This window comes from Salvelinus sp. IW2-2015, linkage group LG24, assembly GCF_002910315.2.
Source record: "Salvelinus sp. IW2-2015 linkage group LG24, ASM291031v2, whole genome shotgun sequence".
NCBI classification, from domain to species: domain Eukaryota; kingdom Metazoa; phylum Chordata; class Actinopteri; order Salmoniformes; family Salmonidae; genus Salvelinus; species Salvelinus sp. IW2-2015.
The window spans coordinates 2604840-2624331 of record NC_036864.1 but is presented as its reverse complement, the minus strand read 5'-3'; the positions used below and the strand labels follow the sequence as shown (position 1 = coordinate 2624331).

Below are 19492 nucleotides of genomic sequence, written 5' to 3'. Positions count from 1 at the left end.
TGCTTTCACAGGGCAGTGATTCTCACACACACAGATGGTTCCATTCTCACGGCGTTTGTTCCTTCAATGTTGGCAGAGGGCCGGTGTCCTAGCAAGCTAGCACATATTGGTATAATAGTCCAAGACCACGTACTTTAAAGGGGAGGTCTGTCTTATGTTTAGCGCTTTCACTTCTTCATTCTACTGAGAAGAGTTTTACAAAAGAGTCGCCACAACTAGTAAGCTAACGTGCTAAAATTGTTCCAGGAATTATCAAGTTTGTGTACACGGGTAGTTTCACAGATTTAATCCAACAAGAAGCGTTACTTAGTCAGTTAGCTAACATAGCCAGCTAAATACTTCATTTTGTTGTTACGGAGGCGGAGTTGCTTTTTCATAGCGAGCAACATGCCGGAATATCTGGAGGACCCATCGGTTCTCACCAAAGATAAACTCAAGAGCGAGCTTTTGGCCAACAATGTTGCTCTCCCGACCGGAGACCAGCGAAAGGACGTTTATGTGCAGCTGTATCTGAAAAACTTGACCGTGCAGAACAAGAAGATCTCATCTACAGACGCCTTCTCCAGCGACGAGGAGTTTCCAGTCCCCGTAGTCTTAAACAAAAGTCGCTCGGGCAGGGTGAGTTATTTTAAAGATTTTTCTTTCCCGCGCGCGAATATAATATTTGTAACAATGTTTCCAGTGTGAATGTTGCAAGTACATGTCTGTAGGAAAGACGTTACTCTTTTGTAGGGTGTTTTAATCTCCCTTAAAAACTATCGATGTTATTTGGTCTTCTAGGTAATTACATTTTATTTTTTAAATACAATTGATATCTCCCATCTTTTCAATTACAGCGAGTTCCATCTCGTTTTAAATATAAAAACAAACACATGTTGGCTGTATTGTATTACAAATCAGCTGAAAGTTTCCCGCTTAAAATATCTGCCAGTGTCACTGCTGAATGCTTCCTTATGGAAACCATTCTCGCCACTCAATTGTGTGTAAATACCCATTCTATTTGAATATGTCGAGATATGTAAGTAAACATGGCCATACAAAGTCGAAATTGACTTTTGTAAATCAAGGTTTCGAGATACTAACTCGGTTTCGAGACAGTAGAACATAGTTCCTTCAGAAAGGTCTACCAATGTTGTATTCGGCGCAGGTGGCAGTCTGATTTAATTACAGCTGTGAGTTTTTCTGATTATTAAGTCTCCAAGAGCTTTGAGCTCCAACATGCAGGACTAGTGAAATAAAATAATGAAAATGATAATAAAAACAATAGAAATAGCACTATATACATAACTGTGGCAGTAATGGATTAATAAATACATGTCCGTTGGGGTGGAGGCAGAGTAGACTCACGGGGTAGGGTGGAGTGACCATAGGGGGAGCAGCAGCATGATCATTTAAGTGAAATAAAAAACAAAAAGTAATATACATATTAACAACTGCAACAATTATTCATGTCATTGGGCTGGGGAGCAGCAGGAGAAAGAATGTCCACAGGGGGAGTAGCAGTGGGGGATAATGTTCATGGGGGGGGGGGTAGCTGACTAGTGGGGGGTATTCAGCAGCCTGATGGTCTGAGGGTAGGCACTATTGGCCCATCTCTCAGTTTTTGCCATGATGCAGTCACTGCGTCTGAGTGATTGAAGCAGGGAGAACAGGGCGTGGCTTGTTGGCCTTCCTGTGACACCTGGTGTTGTAGGTGTCTTGTAGAGCAGGCAGTGTGCGTTCGGCTCCATTATCACCCTCTGGATAGCCTTGCGGTCAGCGGCGGTGGAGTTCCCGTACCAGGCTGTGATGCAGCCCGACAGTATGCTTTCGTTGGTGCTCCTGTAGAACACTGTGAGGGCCCCCGGGGACAGGCCAAATTTCTTCAGCATCCTGAGGTTGAAGAGTCGCTGTTGTGCCGCCTTCACTACAGTGTCTGTGTGGTAAGACCATTTCAGCTTCTCTGAGATGTGTATGCCGAGAAATCTGAAGTTATTTACCATCTCCGCTGCGGCCCCGTTGATGAGTATGTGAGCATGTCCAGCCTGGTTCCTCCTGAAGTCCACAATCAGCTCCTTTGTTTTGCTAACATTGAGGGACAGGTTGTTTACCTGGCGCCACGCCATCCCAGTGCCTACATCCTCCCTGTAGGCTGTCTTGTCGTTGTTGGTGATCAGGCCTTCTACTGGCGCGTCTTGATGATGGAGTTGGAACTGTGAGGCCACGCAGTCGTGGGAATACAGGAGAGAGGACTGAGGATGCACCCTTTTGGGGCCTCAGTGTCGGAGGTAATGTTGCTTACATTCATCACTTGGGGGCGGCCTGACAGGAAGTCCAGGACCCAGTTGCATAGGGAGGAGTTCAGACCCAGGGCTGTGTACTGAGATTATAGGGCACAGTCCGCGGGAAGCTAGAAGTTAAATAAAATTCCATTTCAACTTACTGTTGCTGGTGGGCAGGACGGTTGCTCATTATGAAGGGTGGAATTTGAGACTAAAGACAACAGACCCACGTTTGTAAAGTCTGTTTTAATAATACGTTATTTTAGAAATGTCTTATTTTCCCCTTCATAATGACCAACCATCCTGCCCACTGGCACAGTAAGTTGAAATTGAATTTTATTTAACTTCCTGCGGACTGATTTTGTGCAACCCAATACAATAGGAAGCAACGATGGTGTATGAAAATAGACACGCTTTGCTAAAAGCAGCTAGTGTCATAAGTGGTGGAATCCATAGAAGGGATGGAACTGGACAGGAGAAGTTTTATGTTAGGGGGAAAGCCTTGGTATGCAGAGAAGAGGAAAGGAACTTTAAGGAGTTTTGAGTGTGCTGGAAATGGCATAGGTATAGGTAATGGGATTGAAGGAAATCAAGGCTCCTGGTGTGGAGGATGGGGCTGTTTTCCTATGGGGTTTGGTCTCTTTATTGAGGAAATTCTTTCCCTGGAAGAGGAATGTGTGCACGGACTATCCCTGAACAGATGTGTGGTTAACTGTGTGTGACAAGTGGGGGTGTGTAGGCTAGTACTTTCATTAGATTTAAATGCTATTGCAGCAGTGCTCTTCCTGATGTTTTCATTTAGTCACCTGACTCCCAATCATGTTTGTCTATGTGTTTTTATAGCTTACCATGAAGCATTTGAGGCAAACATCCACTGGCACACTCAGAATATTAAACACACGTTTTCACTCATAACAGCTATCAAAATAAACCCTTTGGGATTAAAAAAAAGCGAAGTACTGTTTTTCTCTCCTACGGTTTAGTTCAACTGAGGTTGAATGGTTTGTCATTGGGAGTTTAGGAGTTTTCCGCTTGCAGCGGTCATCATGAGGACCACAGATATGAAAACTATCATGTCTGACATAACCATTCATAAAGGTGGTTAACCATATGCACATCATCATAATTCACAACCTAGCAATTTGTTATAGTCTACCCCCAAAAGCCACATAAAATGGTCAGTTTCAATATTACATCACCAAGCTGATTTCTGTGTGTAGAAACAACCACTTAGTCAGAAAGAGCATTTTGGACATCTAGGCGATCATGCGACTGAACTATATTGTTCTGCAATACATTGATGCAATCTGTATTCCATATAATTTAAACCTCTAGTCTACAAACCTTCTGCAAGTAGCCTAACACAAAACTTAAAGCACAGGGATGGTCTGGGCCTTGGGGCTAGCCATGAGCTCAGTGCCTTAATTTCCCTTTTAAAGTGTGTGGTCAGGGAGCGGATGAAAAGTGAGCGAACAAACAGGAATTCTCTAACTTTCCTTTTCCCCACCCCTTATTTCTTCCTTGGAATGCTGTGATTATGAAATGTGCTGTGCTGGGCTGAGATCCAGCTCCAACTTTACTGAGGCCCACAGTAAAGAGTCTAATATAGGCTAGTGGGAGACTGATAGCTGCTAAATCCCCCTCTCTGTCTGAGATTCTTTCCCTCTCTCCTTACTACTCCCACTCCTTCAAATGTACTATGGATAAGAGAACCATGACAGAGTTCCAATGGAATGTGGCAAGAACCATAGAAAGAGTTATAGAACTTCCTAATTCCTGTCACTTTTTTTGCTTGCGTCATTGTAAGTCAGTCAGGCAGAGTATTCCCAACTCTTACACGTTAAACCGACCATGGCAGAGATGGTAAGGAATTGGATTTGTTATCGGCTGGGGAGTATGCCGAAACAAATTAGGCCGACGTGCTTTATTTAATTAATTGTCTTACCGTCAGTACCGTTTTTACATTGAGTTGAATCCAAAGCTCATAGGATGGTGCTATATTATCATGGCAGGTGTGTTTGCTTCAAACAAAAAGATTCTAGACTGAAGAGCAAACAGAGTAGCTGCGTGGCCGGGGTCTCTGGACTTCCTGATAGCTAAAAATCCGTACCTTATGCGTATTTGCAACTTTATGCACAAGGCACAACAGGCTACTCTGGCCAATTTCAATGATGTGCGGTGTTGCATGGTCACTGAGAAGCTAAATAATAGTTGTATGTTATTTTATGGTTAAAACACAGATTGTTTTCCCCCGATGCAATGTGTAGACGGGGCTAGGCTACATGTTATGCTGTCATGTAGGTTAAATGCAATTGGTTTACCCTACATTTGTCTGCGTCCTGCTTATGTTTGCTTCTGCAATATCACTGCTTCTTAACCTTTGTGCAAATAGCCTACAGATGTGTCTGTGTTACTGTCCCGCGCTCACTGGCGTTGGAAACTGAGGGCCCAGAATATTTTATACAATGTTTCAAGCGTCCGGATGGAAGTTAGTTGTTTCAAGTTTGTTGCAGACAGGCCATGTGTAGCCAATGTGATTTATAGGTTACTTTATTATTATCAGGATATTTTTTTTAACCTGCAGGCTGCAATGTTTTTATTTGTTGGCTTTATGTAGGCTATTTGTCTATAATTCGCAATGGCAATAGAAGTTCCTTTTTACATTGTACAATTTTAGATTTGGATAGAATTTTATTTAACCACATCACAATCATTTTGAAGACGTTATTATGAATGAAATGAATCTGTTTCACAAATATTTGCATATGGAAATCATAACTGGCACACAGATTGGTAGAAATGGTAAGATATATTTGCATTCCACATGAAAGGTTGCCGACTCCTCGTGTAGTCTATTACCAGCAACTTCAGGCGAGTAATGGCAGAATCTGCAAAAGCCAGCAGGAAGAGAATAGTTGGGTCAGGTTATCTAGAACTCTGCCACCCTCTTGAGGCATTTGTCTTATCTCATCCAACCGTGAGCTTAAAGCATCAGACAAGCTCAATGCATGGAGTTGATTTTATTGAAACACTGGGTGTGTCTATGTATAGAAAAATACACATTTTAAAAATGTCGACCAAACAATTGGTCGAAAGAGCACTTTCGGTCGACCAAGATTTTGTTTTTGTTGGGGACAACCTTTACATACGTGTGTGTGTACGTACACACAGTATATATACATATTTGTTCAAATAGACGCAGGGCTTTTATTCTAGCTGTTAAGAAATATGAGTCAGAGTAACACATGCACAGAAAGTGATAGTTGTTTAGCTCTGCCGTAGAGGCGTCCTGGGGGCGGGGCGTTTCGATACGGTTGCACAGCCTAGGCCAAGGGGGAAAATACCCTTTGGCTGTGAGCAACTACAATCATCAACCTCTGTGGAGGAATACTCACTAAAAACGAATACTAGGTGACTGCCGGTAGGCCGCTATACCTTGTCTAATGACTCAAACTGAATTTTTCCACTGCTGTATTTTTCAGTCTGAGACTGCCATCATTGAAGTTGTTTGTGATAACATCAAAATGAGTTGTTATACAAAACAAAGTCATCAGCGATCGGATTATCTCTAACTAATCAGAGTATCAAATCCAATTACAAATTTTCAAGCTGCCGCTTTACCCATGTGTGTTCTGGGTCTGGCCCAACCCATCAGTTTCTGGGACTAAACAGAATGGCTAGAATGTTTTTCCATTCTAGAAAAATACTTGTCAGCAGAGTGGATACATTCTCTGCAGCCTGGTTGAAGGGGATTGAACCTGAGCCCTATACTACGAATCAGGTTTGAGGAGTTAACTTTGGTCAACTGGTTCCATGAAAGTGGCTCACCTTTTTAGCCAGGTACATTTCTACGCCCAAAAATCCTTCCTAACTAACCTGCTCCAGGGCAGGCTAACTCCATTTATCCGTAATGAAATGTCTGAGCCACGAGGTTGAGGACCAATGAAATCCGATACCATTCCTCTAGCAAAGTTTGTCATCATCCCCTTCATTTGAGGAAGAGGACTAATTTAAATATTTTATGAATTATACTGAACAGAAATATTAATGCAACATGCTCAAATTTAAAAGGTTTTACTGAGTTACAGTTCATATAAGGAAATCAGTCAATTGAAATGAATCATTAGGCCCTAATCTATGGATTTCACATGACTGGGCAGGGGTACAGCCATGGGGCATAGGCCCACCCACATGGCAGCCAGGCCCAGCCAATCAGAGTTAGTTTTCCCCCACAAAAGGGCTTTAGTACAGAGAGAGATACTCCTCAGCAACCCCCCACCCCCCTCAGACAATCCCGCAGGGGAAGAAGCCACATGTGGAGGTCCTAAGCTGGCGTGGTTAAATGTGGTCTGCGTTTGTGAGGCCTGTTGGACGTACTGCCAAATTCTCTAAAACGATGTTGGAGGCAGCTTATGGTAGAGAAATGAACATTCAATGCTCTGGCAACAGCTCTTGTGGACATTCCTGCAGTCAGCATGCCAATTGCACGTTCCCTCAACTTGAGACATCTGTGGCATTGTGCAGTTTTGTCACACAGCACATTTTAAAGTGGTATTTTATTTTCCCCCAGCACAAGGTGCACCTGTGTAAGGATCATGCTGTTTAATCAACTTCTAATCTTGGCAAATGAGACATGCTCACTAACAGGGATGTAAACAAATTTCTGCACAAAATGAAAAGCTTTTTTTGCATATGGAACATTCTGGCATTGTTTTTCAGCTCATGAAACATGGGACCAACACGTTACATGTTACATTGTATATTTTTGTTCAGTGTAAAAGAGACAAATACAAAAACATTTTTAATGTCTATCACATTACACATTCAGTAATAACAGTATTTGCTTTCCAAACAGTTTTTTGCGCTATTATATTCTGAATGTTGAGAAAGGCAAACTGCCAGCCGCAACCAACCATAGACATATAATCCATAGATGGCAGTTCCCATTCAAGACTGGCAGCCATTGCTAGTGTATCCATGAGTTTAACAGTCAACACCCTTCTATGGATTATATGTCTATGCCCACAACGCAACAAGAGATAGAAGGAAAAAGGTGCTTCTGCATTGATAAGCACACCAAAGATGGCATTAACAATAAGTAATAAAAATGCTTCGTAGTATACCGCTCTGTTTGCTCTCTGGTTGTTTACCACCTTTAGTGGTTGAGTAGTTCAACCAGCGTGTAGCATGTGTACGCCACAATGTGGAGAGTATTGTTATTTTATCTCTGAACGTCTAGAGGAGGAAATCTCTTCGTCCTCGGGGAAAGGCGGACACACTACATGCCCTCAGAACAGCCTCAATTCGTCGGGGCATGGAGTACAAGGTGTCAAAAGCATTCCACAGGTGACATCAATAAGGGATCAAATATTTCACCTGGATTCACCTGGTCAGTCTGTCATGGAAAGAGCAGGTGTACTTAATGTTTTGTACACTCAGTGTATATGATGCATGTCTTGCGTTAGGCAAACATATCTTTCTGATGATTCATCTGAGCGGAGACTTGTTTCTTTACGTGCAGTGTTGATCAATCATGATGGTTTAGGTCAGGAGAGGGCGTTAAACTAGCTCTGCTGATAATTAGTGTGTGATTGGAAACATTTTTAAGGGTTTTAACATCTGTGGTGTTGCTTGCTGAAGCAGCCCAAGGAGCTGGGTAAAGAGAACACTAATCTAAAGATCAGTCAACTCTCTCACACACATTCACACACTGCAGAGTTACATTGCAGAGAGGTTATTTGGACATTTCAGTTTGTGGATTTCAAATGTTAAACCCTGTAATGTTCAGTAGCACAAAATGGATTTCTTTGCTTTGCTTCTTTGGATTTGTGTTTTGGCGAGCTCCAGCACAAATTGAATCCAACCTTTTTATTTGAAGTGCATTAAAAATAACTCAAAGAAATATAATTACTAGAATGGGTGTGCCAATTCAAGTCATCCTTCTGCGATGGGTGGTAGGCTAATTTTGTGACCTATAGATCTCAACACTTTTCATGTTGCATCAATCTGACCCCTGTGGCCCTTCTTTCACAGAAAGCCACGAGGAAAACGGACAAGCCTCGGCCTGAGGACTTGGATGTGACTGAGCTGACCAGTGAGGGCCTGAAGGACGAGCTGCTCAAGTATGGATTCAACGCAGGACCCATCGTGGGTGAGTCAGTCAGTCTGCTAGTACATTTGCCAGGGGCATTGTTTTTAGAAAACATTGGGTTCATTCTGTGTTATCGAGTCTATGATTGCCTGTTGGTTATATGGTAGGTGGAATATATATTTAATTGTGATGGGCTCTTGTATACCGACCATGTAAATAAAACTACTACTTTGATCGAGACATAGAATGCCTTCTATATTTCTACAGAAGGGAATTAAGAGTTGTATTGAATTTATTTTAATAATGGCCATTATTGTTGCAGTCTTCATTTGTTTATTAATAAAGTTGTGTTGAATTCATTTGAATAATGTCTGAGCTTTTGGCAGCCTCCACCCATAGACCGTATGAGAAGGGGATTCATAAAGTTTCATTGAATTTATTTGAATGTCTTGTCATGGCAGCCTCAACCCGTAAGCTGTATGAGAGAAGGCTCCAGAAGCTGTTGGACCATGGTCCTCCTGAGGCCGTTGCTTTACCGGTGGTCATCACTCAGGTAGACAGCAACCACAACGGCAACTCTGACTCATACCACTACAGCGACAAGGAGGAAGGTAAGAAACGTAACACTTAATCGTCCTCTTAGACCAGGCTATTACAGATTCAAATCAGATTCATCTCAGCAGTTGACACATTACATTTCCAGAGATGCCTACTTCAAAACCAAATTGGTCCTCTGGGATAATACAAATCATGCGATTTGATTTGTTGGTTAATAGACTGACTGACAGAGCATGACATTGATGGAAATTGTGTGGTGTGTATGTGTTTAGAGATGACAACAGTCCCAGGACCAGAGCCAGTCCCCGTGGTTGAGAGACCTGTCAGAAGCAGAGGGAAGACCCCAGTCACCACCAGGACCCGCAGCAGCCAGCACAACCGGGTGAGTCCCTCTTTTTATTTTGTCTTTATTTAATCAGTGGACAAAAGCACATCCTCACCCTAGGCCAACGTCATGGTTTTTATTCCTTCAAAGCTTGCCATACAGAATGTGTTGAAATATGAGTTAAATAGCATGCATATCTCAAGTTGTGATTAGTAGACATAGGGTTGATTTTAAACCTGTCTCAAATATTAATTGAGAAAGATGAATTGTGTCCTTTGAGACTCCTATTGGGGTGGGAATTACATTTGTGTGGAAAACAAAGCACCAAATGTCTGTTTGAAGGACCCTCTGTGTGTCTGTCTGCTGGGTGTTTGTGCAGCAGGTTTTGATTTCAGGACCAGCCAATTGACTTGGATTAGCTTGTTTTCTCTCTGCCACTGGGTGCCTCTAGTCCACTATTTTCTGTCTCTTTGACTCTCTCTCTCCCTCTTTCATTCTTTCCTTGCAAGAACATACTCATTATTTTCACACCTCCTATGCAAAACCTATCTTTTGAGTGGTTACTTTTCTCCTCCTTTTACTTTTCTCCTCCTTCTTTCCTGATACTTTGGGAGATGTTGGTGCCATCTGGTGTCAATCCTGAACCTACCAGATGGTAACCTACTCAACTGAAGCTGCCTGTCTCATGTGGATATTATAACCACATTAAACTTCTTACGGCTGAAATCCCGTTAACGGGATCGATATGACAACAGCCAGTGAAAGTGCAGGGCGCCAAATTCAAACAACAGAAATCTCATAATTAAAATTCCTCAAACATACAAGTATTATACACCATTTTAAAGATAAACTTGTTAATCCCACCACAGTGTCCGATTTCAAAAAGGCTTTACGACGAAAGCATACCATGCGATTATGTTAGGTCAGCACCTAGTCACAGAAAAACACAGCCATTTTTCCAGCCAAAGAAAGGAGTCACAAAAAGCAGAAATAGAGATAAAATTCATCACTAACCTTTGATCTTCATCAGATGACACTCATAGGACTTCATGTTACACAATACATGTATGTTTTGCTCGATAAAGTTCATATTTATACAAAAAAAATCTCAGTTTACATTGGCGCGTTATGTTCAGTAATGTTTTGCCTCCAAAACATCCGGTGATTTTGCAGAGCCACATCAATTTACAGAAATACTCATAATAAACATTGATAAAAGATACAAGTGTTATGCATGGAATTATAGATATACTTCTCCTTAATGCAACCGCTGTGTCAGATTTCAAAAAAGCTTTACCGAAAAAGCACACCATGCAATAATCTGAGTACAGCGCTCAGAGACCAAAACAAGCCATACAGATACCCGCCATGTTGTGGAGTCAACAGAAGTCAGAAATAGTATTATAAATATTCACTTACCTTTGATGATCTTCATCAGAATGCACTCCCAGGAATCCCAGTTCCACAATAAATGTTTGTTTTGTTCGATAAAGTCCATAATAGATGTCCAAATACCTCCTTTTTGTTCGCATTTAGTTCACAAATCCAAATTCACGAGGCGCAGGCCAGGCAAAAAGTCAAAAAGTTCCATTACAGTTCGTAGAAACATGTCAAACGATGTATAGAATCAATCTTTAGGGTGTTTTTATCATAAGTCTTCAATAATATTCCAACCGGACAATTCCTTTGTCTTTAGAAATGAAAAGGAACGCAGCTACCTCTAACGGGCGCACGCCTGACTGAGCTCATGGCCTTCTGCCAGACCCCTTAGTCAAACAGCTCTTATTCTCTCCCCCTTCACAGTAGAAGCCTGAAACAAGGTTCTAAAGACTGTTGACATCTAGTGGAAGCCTTAGGAAGTTAAATATGACCCCATAGACACTGTATATTGGATAGGCAAAGACTTGAAAACCTACAAACCTCAGATTTCCCACTTCCTGGTTGGATTTTTTTCTCAGGTTTTTGCCTGACATATGAGTTCTGTTATACTCACAGACATCATTCAAACAGTTTTAGAAACTTCAGACTTTTCTATTCAAATCTACTAATAATATGCATATCTTAGCTTCTGGGCCTGAGTAGCAGGCAGTTTACTCTGGGCACCTTATTCATCCAAGCTACTCAATACTGCCCCCAGCCATAAGAAGTTAGAGAGTTTGAGATTTTGGAAATTAAGCCCAGTTCGTTTTGTCTCGCACCTTTTAACTTCTTACATACTGGACATAGACTTCAGAATGGTATCCCAGAGTTCGTCTGAGTCTGGGGAAGTCGATGGGCTTCATTGGAAAAATATCAAACTATCCCTTTAAAGCATGTTTGTGGACTGCCAACTTCACTCACTGAAGTTGTGGACTTGGCTTTGTAAGGTGTGTTCGAGAAGAGGTGGAAGGTCGGGTGTTCTGAGAAGTATGTGTGTTTAGATCTATGCTCAGGAGGGGGAGGAGGATGATGATCTTGAGAAAGAGCATCCTGTATTGAAAATAAAGAGCCCATTGAGGAGATCCTCTCATAGAGTCGACCAGATGGTCCCTGCAAGCGATGATTCTGTAATATACACTAAGCCTATCCATCTCACTAGGTTTGTGGTGTGATGGAGTAGTGTTTCGCTTGATAGTCACCTTTTTGTGGATAGTGTTAGTCATGTTATATACTGTATATTTAAGGTTTATTTGGAATTGTACACATCTGCAGCTAAAAGCTGCGTATAAGTAAGTAATTGAAATGAGATGTAGTATACAATTAGTTAAGCAGTCTCACAAAGTAAGGCTTAGACTAATGTCTTAATTCACTGGGTTCTCTACATCCACTATTTAATATATGTTTGGATTTGTTTGGGAAGCTACTCTCGTGTGGGTGGGTGTGTCCCCCCTTTCACCACATCACCTGCTGCCACGGTCTTCCTCAGCTATAGTGAACAATGAACACTCCATTATTAGGCCGCCTCCTCATCCTCCTGCTCCATCTGAGCTATCAGCTGGTGAGGTAGTTCTTCCCCCTCCCAGAGAGGCAAGGCACCTCTGCTTCTAGTGAGTTTGTGATGTCCTGAGTAAACTTCCCTCTGATCCATTTGTCAGTCTTCCCTCTATTTAACTTCCTTTCGCCTCTCTCTCCCCCTCTGTCATGTTCCAGGAAGTCCCTAAGGAACCTAAGCCTATATTGGCAGACAAGCCAACCTCTAAGCCCTCTCCATTACTGCAGGGCCTAGCCCATGCCCAGTCCACTAGGACTATCTATCACGTTGTCCTAACAGCCAGGGCTGAGTCTCCCTCACCCAGACTGACTCGGGTATCTAGGTTCCCAGCTCAGGCGGTGGGGTTCTTTGTGGTTACTTGTCACTCACTGTCGCTATGAATTGTTGTTGTGATCATGGCACGGATTGATATTGGAAGTTGTTTAATGGGTGTACATAGCTAATGATCACGTAGTTACAGTGGTGTCTCTTAGTTATAGTAAGATATGTGTGACTGTGCCATTTTGCATATATATTTTTCTTAATGCTGAACCTTAATGTTGAAGAGTCACCCACCCACCTGGCATTTTGGCTATTTAGTCAAGTACTCTAAAGTCTCTGTGTCTTACCCTCAGTCTGTCCCTGACCAAGACTTCCCCCTGAATGTGAATGCTGCTGCGCTCTGGGTCCCCAGAGCCAAACCCAGCGGCCCCCCCAGTCAAGACCCCCAGCCACAGTGTCCCTGAGGGCCACAGAGATCTGGAGAGCCCCCACTCCCTCACTCCCTGGCAGACCAGTAGGAAGGTGCTTTCCTTGCCCCCTCATTTATTCACTTACTGGGAGATAGAAACAGCCTTTTGGTCAATCACTGGGAACTAAAAATGATTTGTCACGTTAGAACAATGTATTGTTAGGCTACATTTTAACTTGTACATTTGTGCGTGGGTATTATTTCTTAACTTTGTTGGTGTTGATGTGCTTCTCGCCTGTGCGACTTGACGTTAATGATGGAGACATAAGATGTAATCATAGTCGAGAGAGCCTGCTTCGTCAGAATCGGGATGTCTGTCTTAAGATGGAATGGGTGTGGCATTAGATTGAGTTCATTAGTCACATGTACAGGGATGCATATATAACTGCAGGGTACAGTGAAAATGTTATGCTCCGGGCAGGGGAAGAGTCAGTTGGCGAATGTCCATAGGGGTGCAGCAGGGGGGAGTGAGAAGTGAATGGAACTGTAATAAAACATTTATTTATTTATTTACGCTGTGACAATGATAAATGTTCATTGGGGGGGGCAGGGTAAATGTTTGTTGGGGAGGTGAAGGAAGCGGGGAGAACAGGCCGTGGCTTGGGTTTTATCTTGGCCATCCTGTGACACCTGGTGTTTTGTAGGTGTTCTGGAGGGCAGGCAGATGAAGTAGGGTGTCCAATCAAAAACACATCTTTTGACTAATTGGTAGATTTATGTTAATTGTGTAGATGCTCCTCTAAGAAAACCAATAGTCCAAACTCATGTCTCTGTCATAATCTGTTCAAAAGTTATTTTCGCTTTTACCGTTGGGTGGCCCAAATTAGGATGACTAAATCAATGTAGGCCAGAGACAAGAAGTGGTTAAAAACCAGGAAAATACCATTGCTTCAGCTAGGCTGGTTGCTGTGCGAGAATTGAGGCTAAACTGACAGGTTCACCGTTGAACTCATCTTTCTTCTGAATACAGAGGACATAAAACAATAGAGGTAAGATGGATATCGATTTTGAGACATGACAGAATATTTCTCACAAAAACAAGCGTTTTCAATGCCTTTTACATTTAATTTAGCTTGGTTCATGCTAATTTAGCTTTTTGCGACTCAGAAACGTCTTTGCAGACTACCACCACAACATGCAAAAATCCTCAAAAGTTCCTGTGAGAAAGCGGCACCGCTCTGTCAACAGCTTATGAAATCCAAATTTTGCATATAGTGTTGGATGATATGTTCGAGAAAGACCCCACTGAACGATTCAGAACATTGCCTGTCTCCTGGTAGCGCCTCCATGCTCTGGACACTACGCTGACAGACACAGCAAACCTTCTTGCCACATCTCGCATTGATGTGCCATCCTGGATGAGCTGCACTACCTGAGCCACTTGTGTGGGTTGTAGACTCCGTCTCATGCTACCACTAGAGTGAAAGCACCGCCAGCATTCAAAAGTGACCAAAACATCCGCCAGGAAGCATAGGAACTGAGAAGTGGTCTGTGGTCACCACCTGCAGAATCACTCCTTTATTCGGGGTGTCTTGCTAATTGCCTATAATTTCCACCTTTTGTCTATTCCATTTGCACAACAGCGTGTGAAATTTATTGTCAATCAGTGTTGCTTCCTAAGTGGACAGTTTGATTTCACAGAAGTGTGATTGACTTGGAGTTACATTGTGTTGTTTAAGTGTTCCCTTTATTTTTTTGAGCAGTGTATTTGTCTTGGTAAAATGTATTTGATAAAATAAGGAAGTGAAAGTTCATCACTAAACCGTGTTTTCACCCACTCAGAATGGGTTGACACCCTAGAGGAAGCCAAATGAGGTGTGGCAAGAGAGACAGCGGAAACCAAAAAGGATCGAGGAAGTAGAGGGGGGCTGGTGGTAGAGGGACTATGGAAGGTATGCTCACCACTCTCTTCTATAGTTCTAGCTAGTCTCTAGTCTCCGTATTAAACAGGATGAGCTACATGTCGATGTTTGGTTCCAACGGGCATTCCTTTGACGCCAGCCTGATTTGGTTAAATGAACATGGTTTGATTTGATCTACTTGGAACTGAGTTTGGATGGGTTTGGGAACAATGCCTACCTTGTGTAAACGGTGAGTGCAGCACAAAGCTAAACAACTCGACTGTTTCAACTCAGTGGACAAGTTTGACCTCTGGTGTAAGGAGAACGTCCTGGAAGATTTCTCTGCCACCAAGACCAAAGACTTTTTCATCCACTTAAAAAATTAATTTTCGTGACTTTGTTTCTTGTGTAATGTTTGTATCTGTCTTGTGTGTGTTGTTTATCTAATTCGAAAGCCACAACTTTTCTTTCCCTTTTGTGAACAAATAAATCCATTCTCTTCTATTCTAGCTGTGCTGTGAGGAGGATGGTAGTCTTCCTCTCACTCTGACTGATTAGGCTCCCAGTCATGAGCCAACTTCCCTACTCAATACTGCTCTTTTAGAGGTTTGGGACATCTCTCTCACCTGCTGTAGTACTTGGGACATCACTCTGTATTCGGTGTTTTGTCTGATTTTCAATCTGTTCACAATTTCCTCAGTGCTCTGATCACTGGCTATTCGTTTTTGTCTCACTCTCTTGCCGTCAGTCTCTCCTGGGTCTGTATGTATATCAACCAACCTCTTCTATAACTGATATTTCTAATCTGTATCTGTGGTCATCTCAGGAACCTGCACCAAGTGTCCATGCTCCAGTAGGACAGGGCATTAGACCCTTGAAACAATGGCCTCTGGTGGGTATATGATCATAATCACACTGTCCTCTTAGGATGCCCACAACTGTAATATTGCTCACTAGATTTGAAATGTACCTGTCTAAGAGATGGCCCAACTCTACGAGTATAGGATACTGATCCAGTTTGTTACTTACCCACTCCATATTAAAGGGGGTACCGCAGGAAGTCCGCCCGCTCCTAGTAGCCAAGCCTTCCTCACTACCTCATTTGTCTGGAAGGGACCCCTTTGCCTCCTTCACCGTCAGGTCTGTGAGCCATGTCTCACACACCCCCATCTCAAGTCCTGAAGGAACAACTGGAATCCCTATCATCTCTTTCTGCCAAGTTTGACACGCTGTCCAATCGCTTTACTCTGGTATACAGTCTTTGCACAACAGTTGTTCTCAAATAGAGTTCTGTTTTTCTCACAGTGGTTTGTTGTGGTGGCACCCGGAAATGGGAACTTTAAGGTGAATTTAATTGTGTTGTGGTGTCACGTCTTTTCCTCACACATGGTGTAATTGTAAACAAATGGGTGACAATTATGAATGGGGCTACTGTAGTGTGTGTGTGGCGCACAGCTGTCTGTCTGTACCAGTACAGCTGCTTAAGTGCCAGCTGAAGTGAGGGGAGTGAAAGAAGACTCTAAAGTCTTGTGTGTTCACATGGGAAGAGGACTGCAACAGGTCCACCTAGTGGTTCTTAGGTGTACACACACCCTCTCTAGCCTTTTCCAAAAATAATACCATATGTGAATGTGGCAGTGACTTTGTAACAAGTAAAATGGAACAATGTCTCATCCTCACCTTCATCGCTCCATGTCAGCTTCAACGTCTAAAGAAAGTGTACTAAAATGTGTGTTGCAGGTGGAGAAGATAGCAGCTGGTGAGCAGACACCCAGCAGGGCGGATGAGAAGGATGTCCTGAAGGAGATGTTCCCCTACGAGACCAACACTCCAACAGGAATCAAGTAAGACACACGCACGTTATTCTATCAACATAAACAACTTCAATAAAACATTGCTATATCTGGCAGACTGCCACCCACAGTCTTGTCATTCCTGTAAAGCGGTGTCCTGTAACTAATTTGTTAAGAGCTTGATAGTAATACTTGCCTGATGGCAACTCATGTGTGAAATGTCACCATGAAACTCAACTTTCTACCTTTCCTGTCCCTCTAGCGCCACCTGTCGACGGCCCATCCGAGGTGCAGCCGGCAGGCCCCTAAAGTCTGGTGACCTGTGGACAGATGAGACCCTCTTGCGTTCCGCCTCTAACTCTTCCTACACGGAGAGCCGCACCGCCACCGTCCACAGAGTCACCACCCTGCCCCCCTCTACCAGGCTGGTAACGTCAGTGGCGCCCTCTGCTGGCAAGGCCGTAGCACCACCCCGTGGCCTGCCTGTCTGGCTGAAGCTGCTGCTTCTCAGCGTTGTAGCTGGCTTCATATTCTTCGTCTACCAGACCATGGAGACCAACGCTATGGCGCCCTTTGGAGGGTCCTCAGATTCCACGCAGACCAGTGGCAGTGAGGTCCGCAAGTGAAGGCAGCATAATGTTACTGCCACCATTTTCATTGTCATCGTCCCTCGCTTCCTTGGCATTCTTGTATTTTTTCCCTTCTCCTGTATCTGTCACTTATAATTGGTTAAGTGGTCTGGTACAGTAGCCTAATCTTTGTCAACACCTCCTGGAGACGACAATGTCCAATATGACATATTGAACCTTGAAGATGACCACCGCTTCTCATTCTGAAATGACAATACCGTCTTCTGTTTGTTTGTCTGTCCTTTCCCCATCTGAGCCTGTGAGGCTGAGAGAAAGCCAGTCGCACCACTCATCTCCAGATAACGTACGTACACCGAAACAGTGGCTTCCAAATTATGTGAACTTGCTTTATGTGGTCTATTTTTGTTTTATGTCTCTGCACGGTGTAGTCTTATGATTGCATTTGCTTGAGTCTGTGAGAGAGAATTGCCTGTGTGCGTGTCTGTGTTTCACGCGGTTTGCTTTGTAATGCTGTCGCTGTAATCTAATGCAGTTATTGTGGTCCCGTGTGGCTCAGTTGGTAGAGCATGGCGCTTGCAACGCCAGGGTTGTGGGTTCATTCCCCACGGGGGGACCAGGATGAATATGTATGAACTTTCCAATTTGTAAGTCGCTCTGGATAAGAGCGTCTGCTAAATGACTTAAATGTAAATGTTATTAGCAAAAACAGTCAGGAAAAGACTGAAGGAATTTCAACCAATTGTAATAATTTTTTTCTTGATCGAACCATCTATACAGCGTACGCGCGTGTGAGACGGGGATTTTTAAAACTCATGCACACATATAGCTCTTATATGCCCCTGCCCCGTTTTTTTTAATTGAAATTGTCTGTGTAGCCAAATTAATAATGTATGTATTCATTGTAATAAATAATGGAATATCTTCTCAATAAAACTGTTATTGTAATACGTAAGGATAATTTGTCTTAGATTTTTATTTTACTTGAAACAATAATAAAGCACCATTCAAAAAAAAAATAAAGAAATATTTTTTTTTTATATATATTAGCTGCAAGCAGCAATGAACGGAGTTCACAGCATGACAGAAAATAAACAAGATTTGTTGGATAACAGCAAGTGCTCGGTCATGTAGAAACAATCAGTGAAAGCATTACCAAGTTTCTCTCAATACCATAAGGAGGATGCAAGTGAAGTTTAGCCTAGTGCTGTAGGTTGGTTATCTTTGAGTGCAGCAGGTAATCATTACTTAATGTATTGAGTTTATATACCAATCCTGGGGTCAATTTGACTAATGGTTTATGTTAAGATTAAATATTTAGTTAAATATTTGTCTAAAGGATTTAAGTCTGTTGGTACATGCTTCAATACTCTCCGCTGTAATACTTTGACTGTACAAGCGGCAGGACTTCTGGTTTCTAATTTTCCAAAATAGAATCTCCACTTTTCACCACGTTCGGACCACATACTTGGGCAACAATATGTGATTATACTAATAAGGATATTTCACATTGTGTGTCTGCATAATTGAAACCGTACATTAATTTGCATTAGACCAAGTCCACTTGATCAATAGTTATTGCACTAGTATCCTATGGCGCCACTAGTGACAATGACATCTATAGTGCCACCAATTGGTCTGGTGCAGCCATCTAAGGTTGCAGAGGCTTTATTTTCGCATAGCTTCTAAGGGATGTATACATAAGGTTTACATACCAAATTTCATTGCCCAATGTCCATCGGTTCAGTTCTTCCAGCCCTGGTGTGATCTGCCATCTAGTGCTGTAGCGTGGCTGACAATGAATGCAGCAACTAATCATTCTCAAAGCCATTAGACTGATATAATGAGTCAATATAACATCTGGAGTGAATCTCATGCATGGTTCATGAGGGGAAAATTGCAGATTTTGAGCATTAGTGTTACATAGTTTCCTTGTTTTTTTTGTTGATAATACCAATTCAATTAATCTCATTTTAGGGACTGATTTGTCAGTAACTGAGCCACCTTTTGACCAATCCCTTAGCTTTTCTCAAACTAAGTTAAGACGTTCCATGGGCTTACATTCCACGTTTGGTGTCATTTGGTCATGAGAAGAAGCATAGGAGCAAGAAGCTTTTGCATATTTTGGCATATTAGTGTATCTGTTGATATAGTGTGGACATCTTTGAATGCATCAATGTTATTTTCTCAAACTCTAGGGACTATTGTGATGAGTCCAAAGACCACATTTGGAGTGAATCTGACTTTGTCCATGAGAAGGAAGATTTTGTATGATTTATTTTAAGCATTAGTGTTAAATAGTCAAAGTTCATTATTAATAGCTTCCTTTTTTTTA

General features: G+C 42.4%; 1 protein-coding gene and 1 long non-coding RNA gene across 2 annotated transcripts; both read left to right on the top strand.

Annotated features, from left to right (window-relative positions):
• Positions 1–68: 68 nt before the first annotated feature.
• Positions 69–17750, top strand: LOC111951451 (lamina-associated polypeptide 2). Its single transcript, XM_023969544.2, has 6 exons — positions 69–618; positions 8295–8412; positions 8814–8963; positions 9183–9292; positions 16518–16621; positions 16833–17750. Exons 1-6 carry the CDS (start codon positions 388–390, stop codon positions 17194–17196), a joined length of 1077 nt encoding a protein of 358 aa, XP_023825312.1. The 5' UTR covers positions 69–387; the 3' UTR covers positions 17197–17750.
• On the top strand, positions 14939–15911 carry LOC111951452 (uncharacterized). The gene is made up of 3 exons (XR_002875604.3): positions 14939–15027; positions 15604–15669; positions 15823–15911. It is a non-coding gene; the product is annotated as an uncharacterized lncRNA (long non-coding RNA).
• Positions 17751–19492: the final 1742 nt, after the last annotated feature.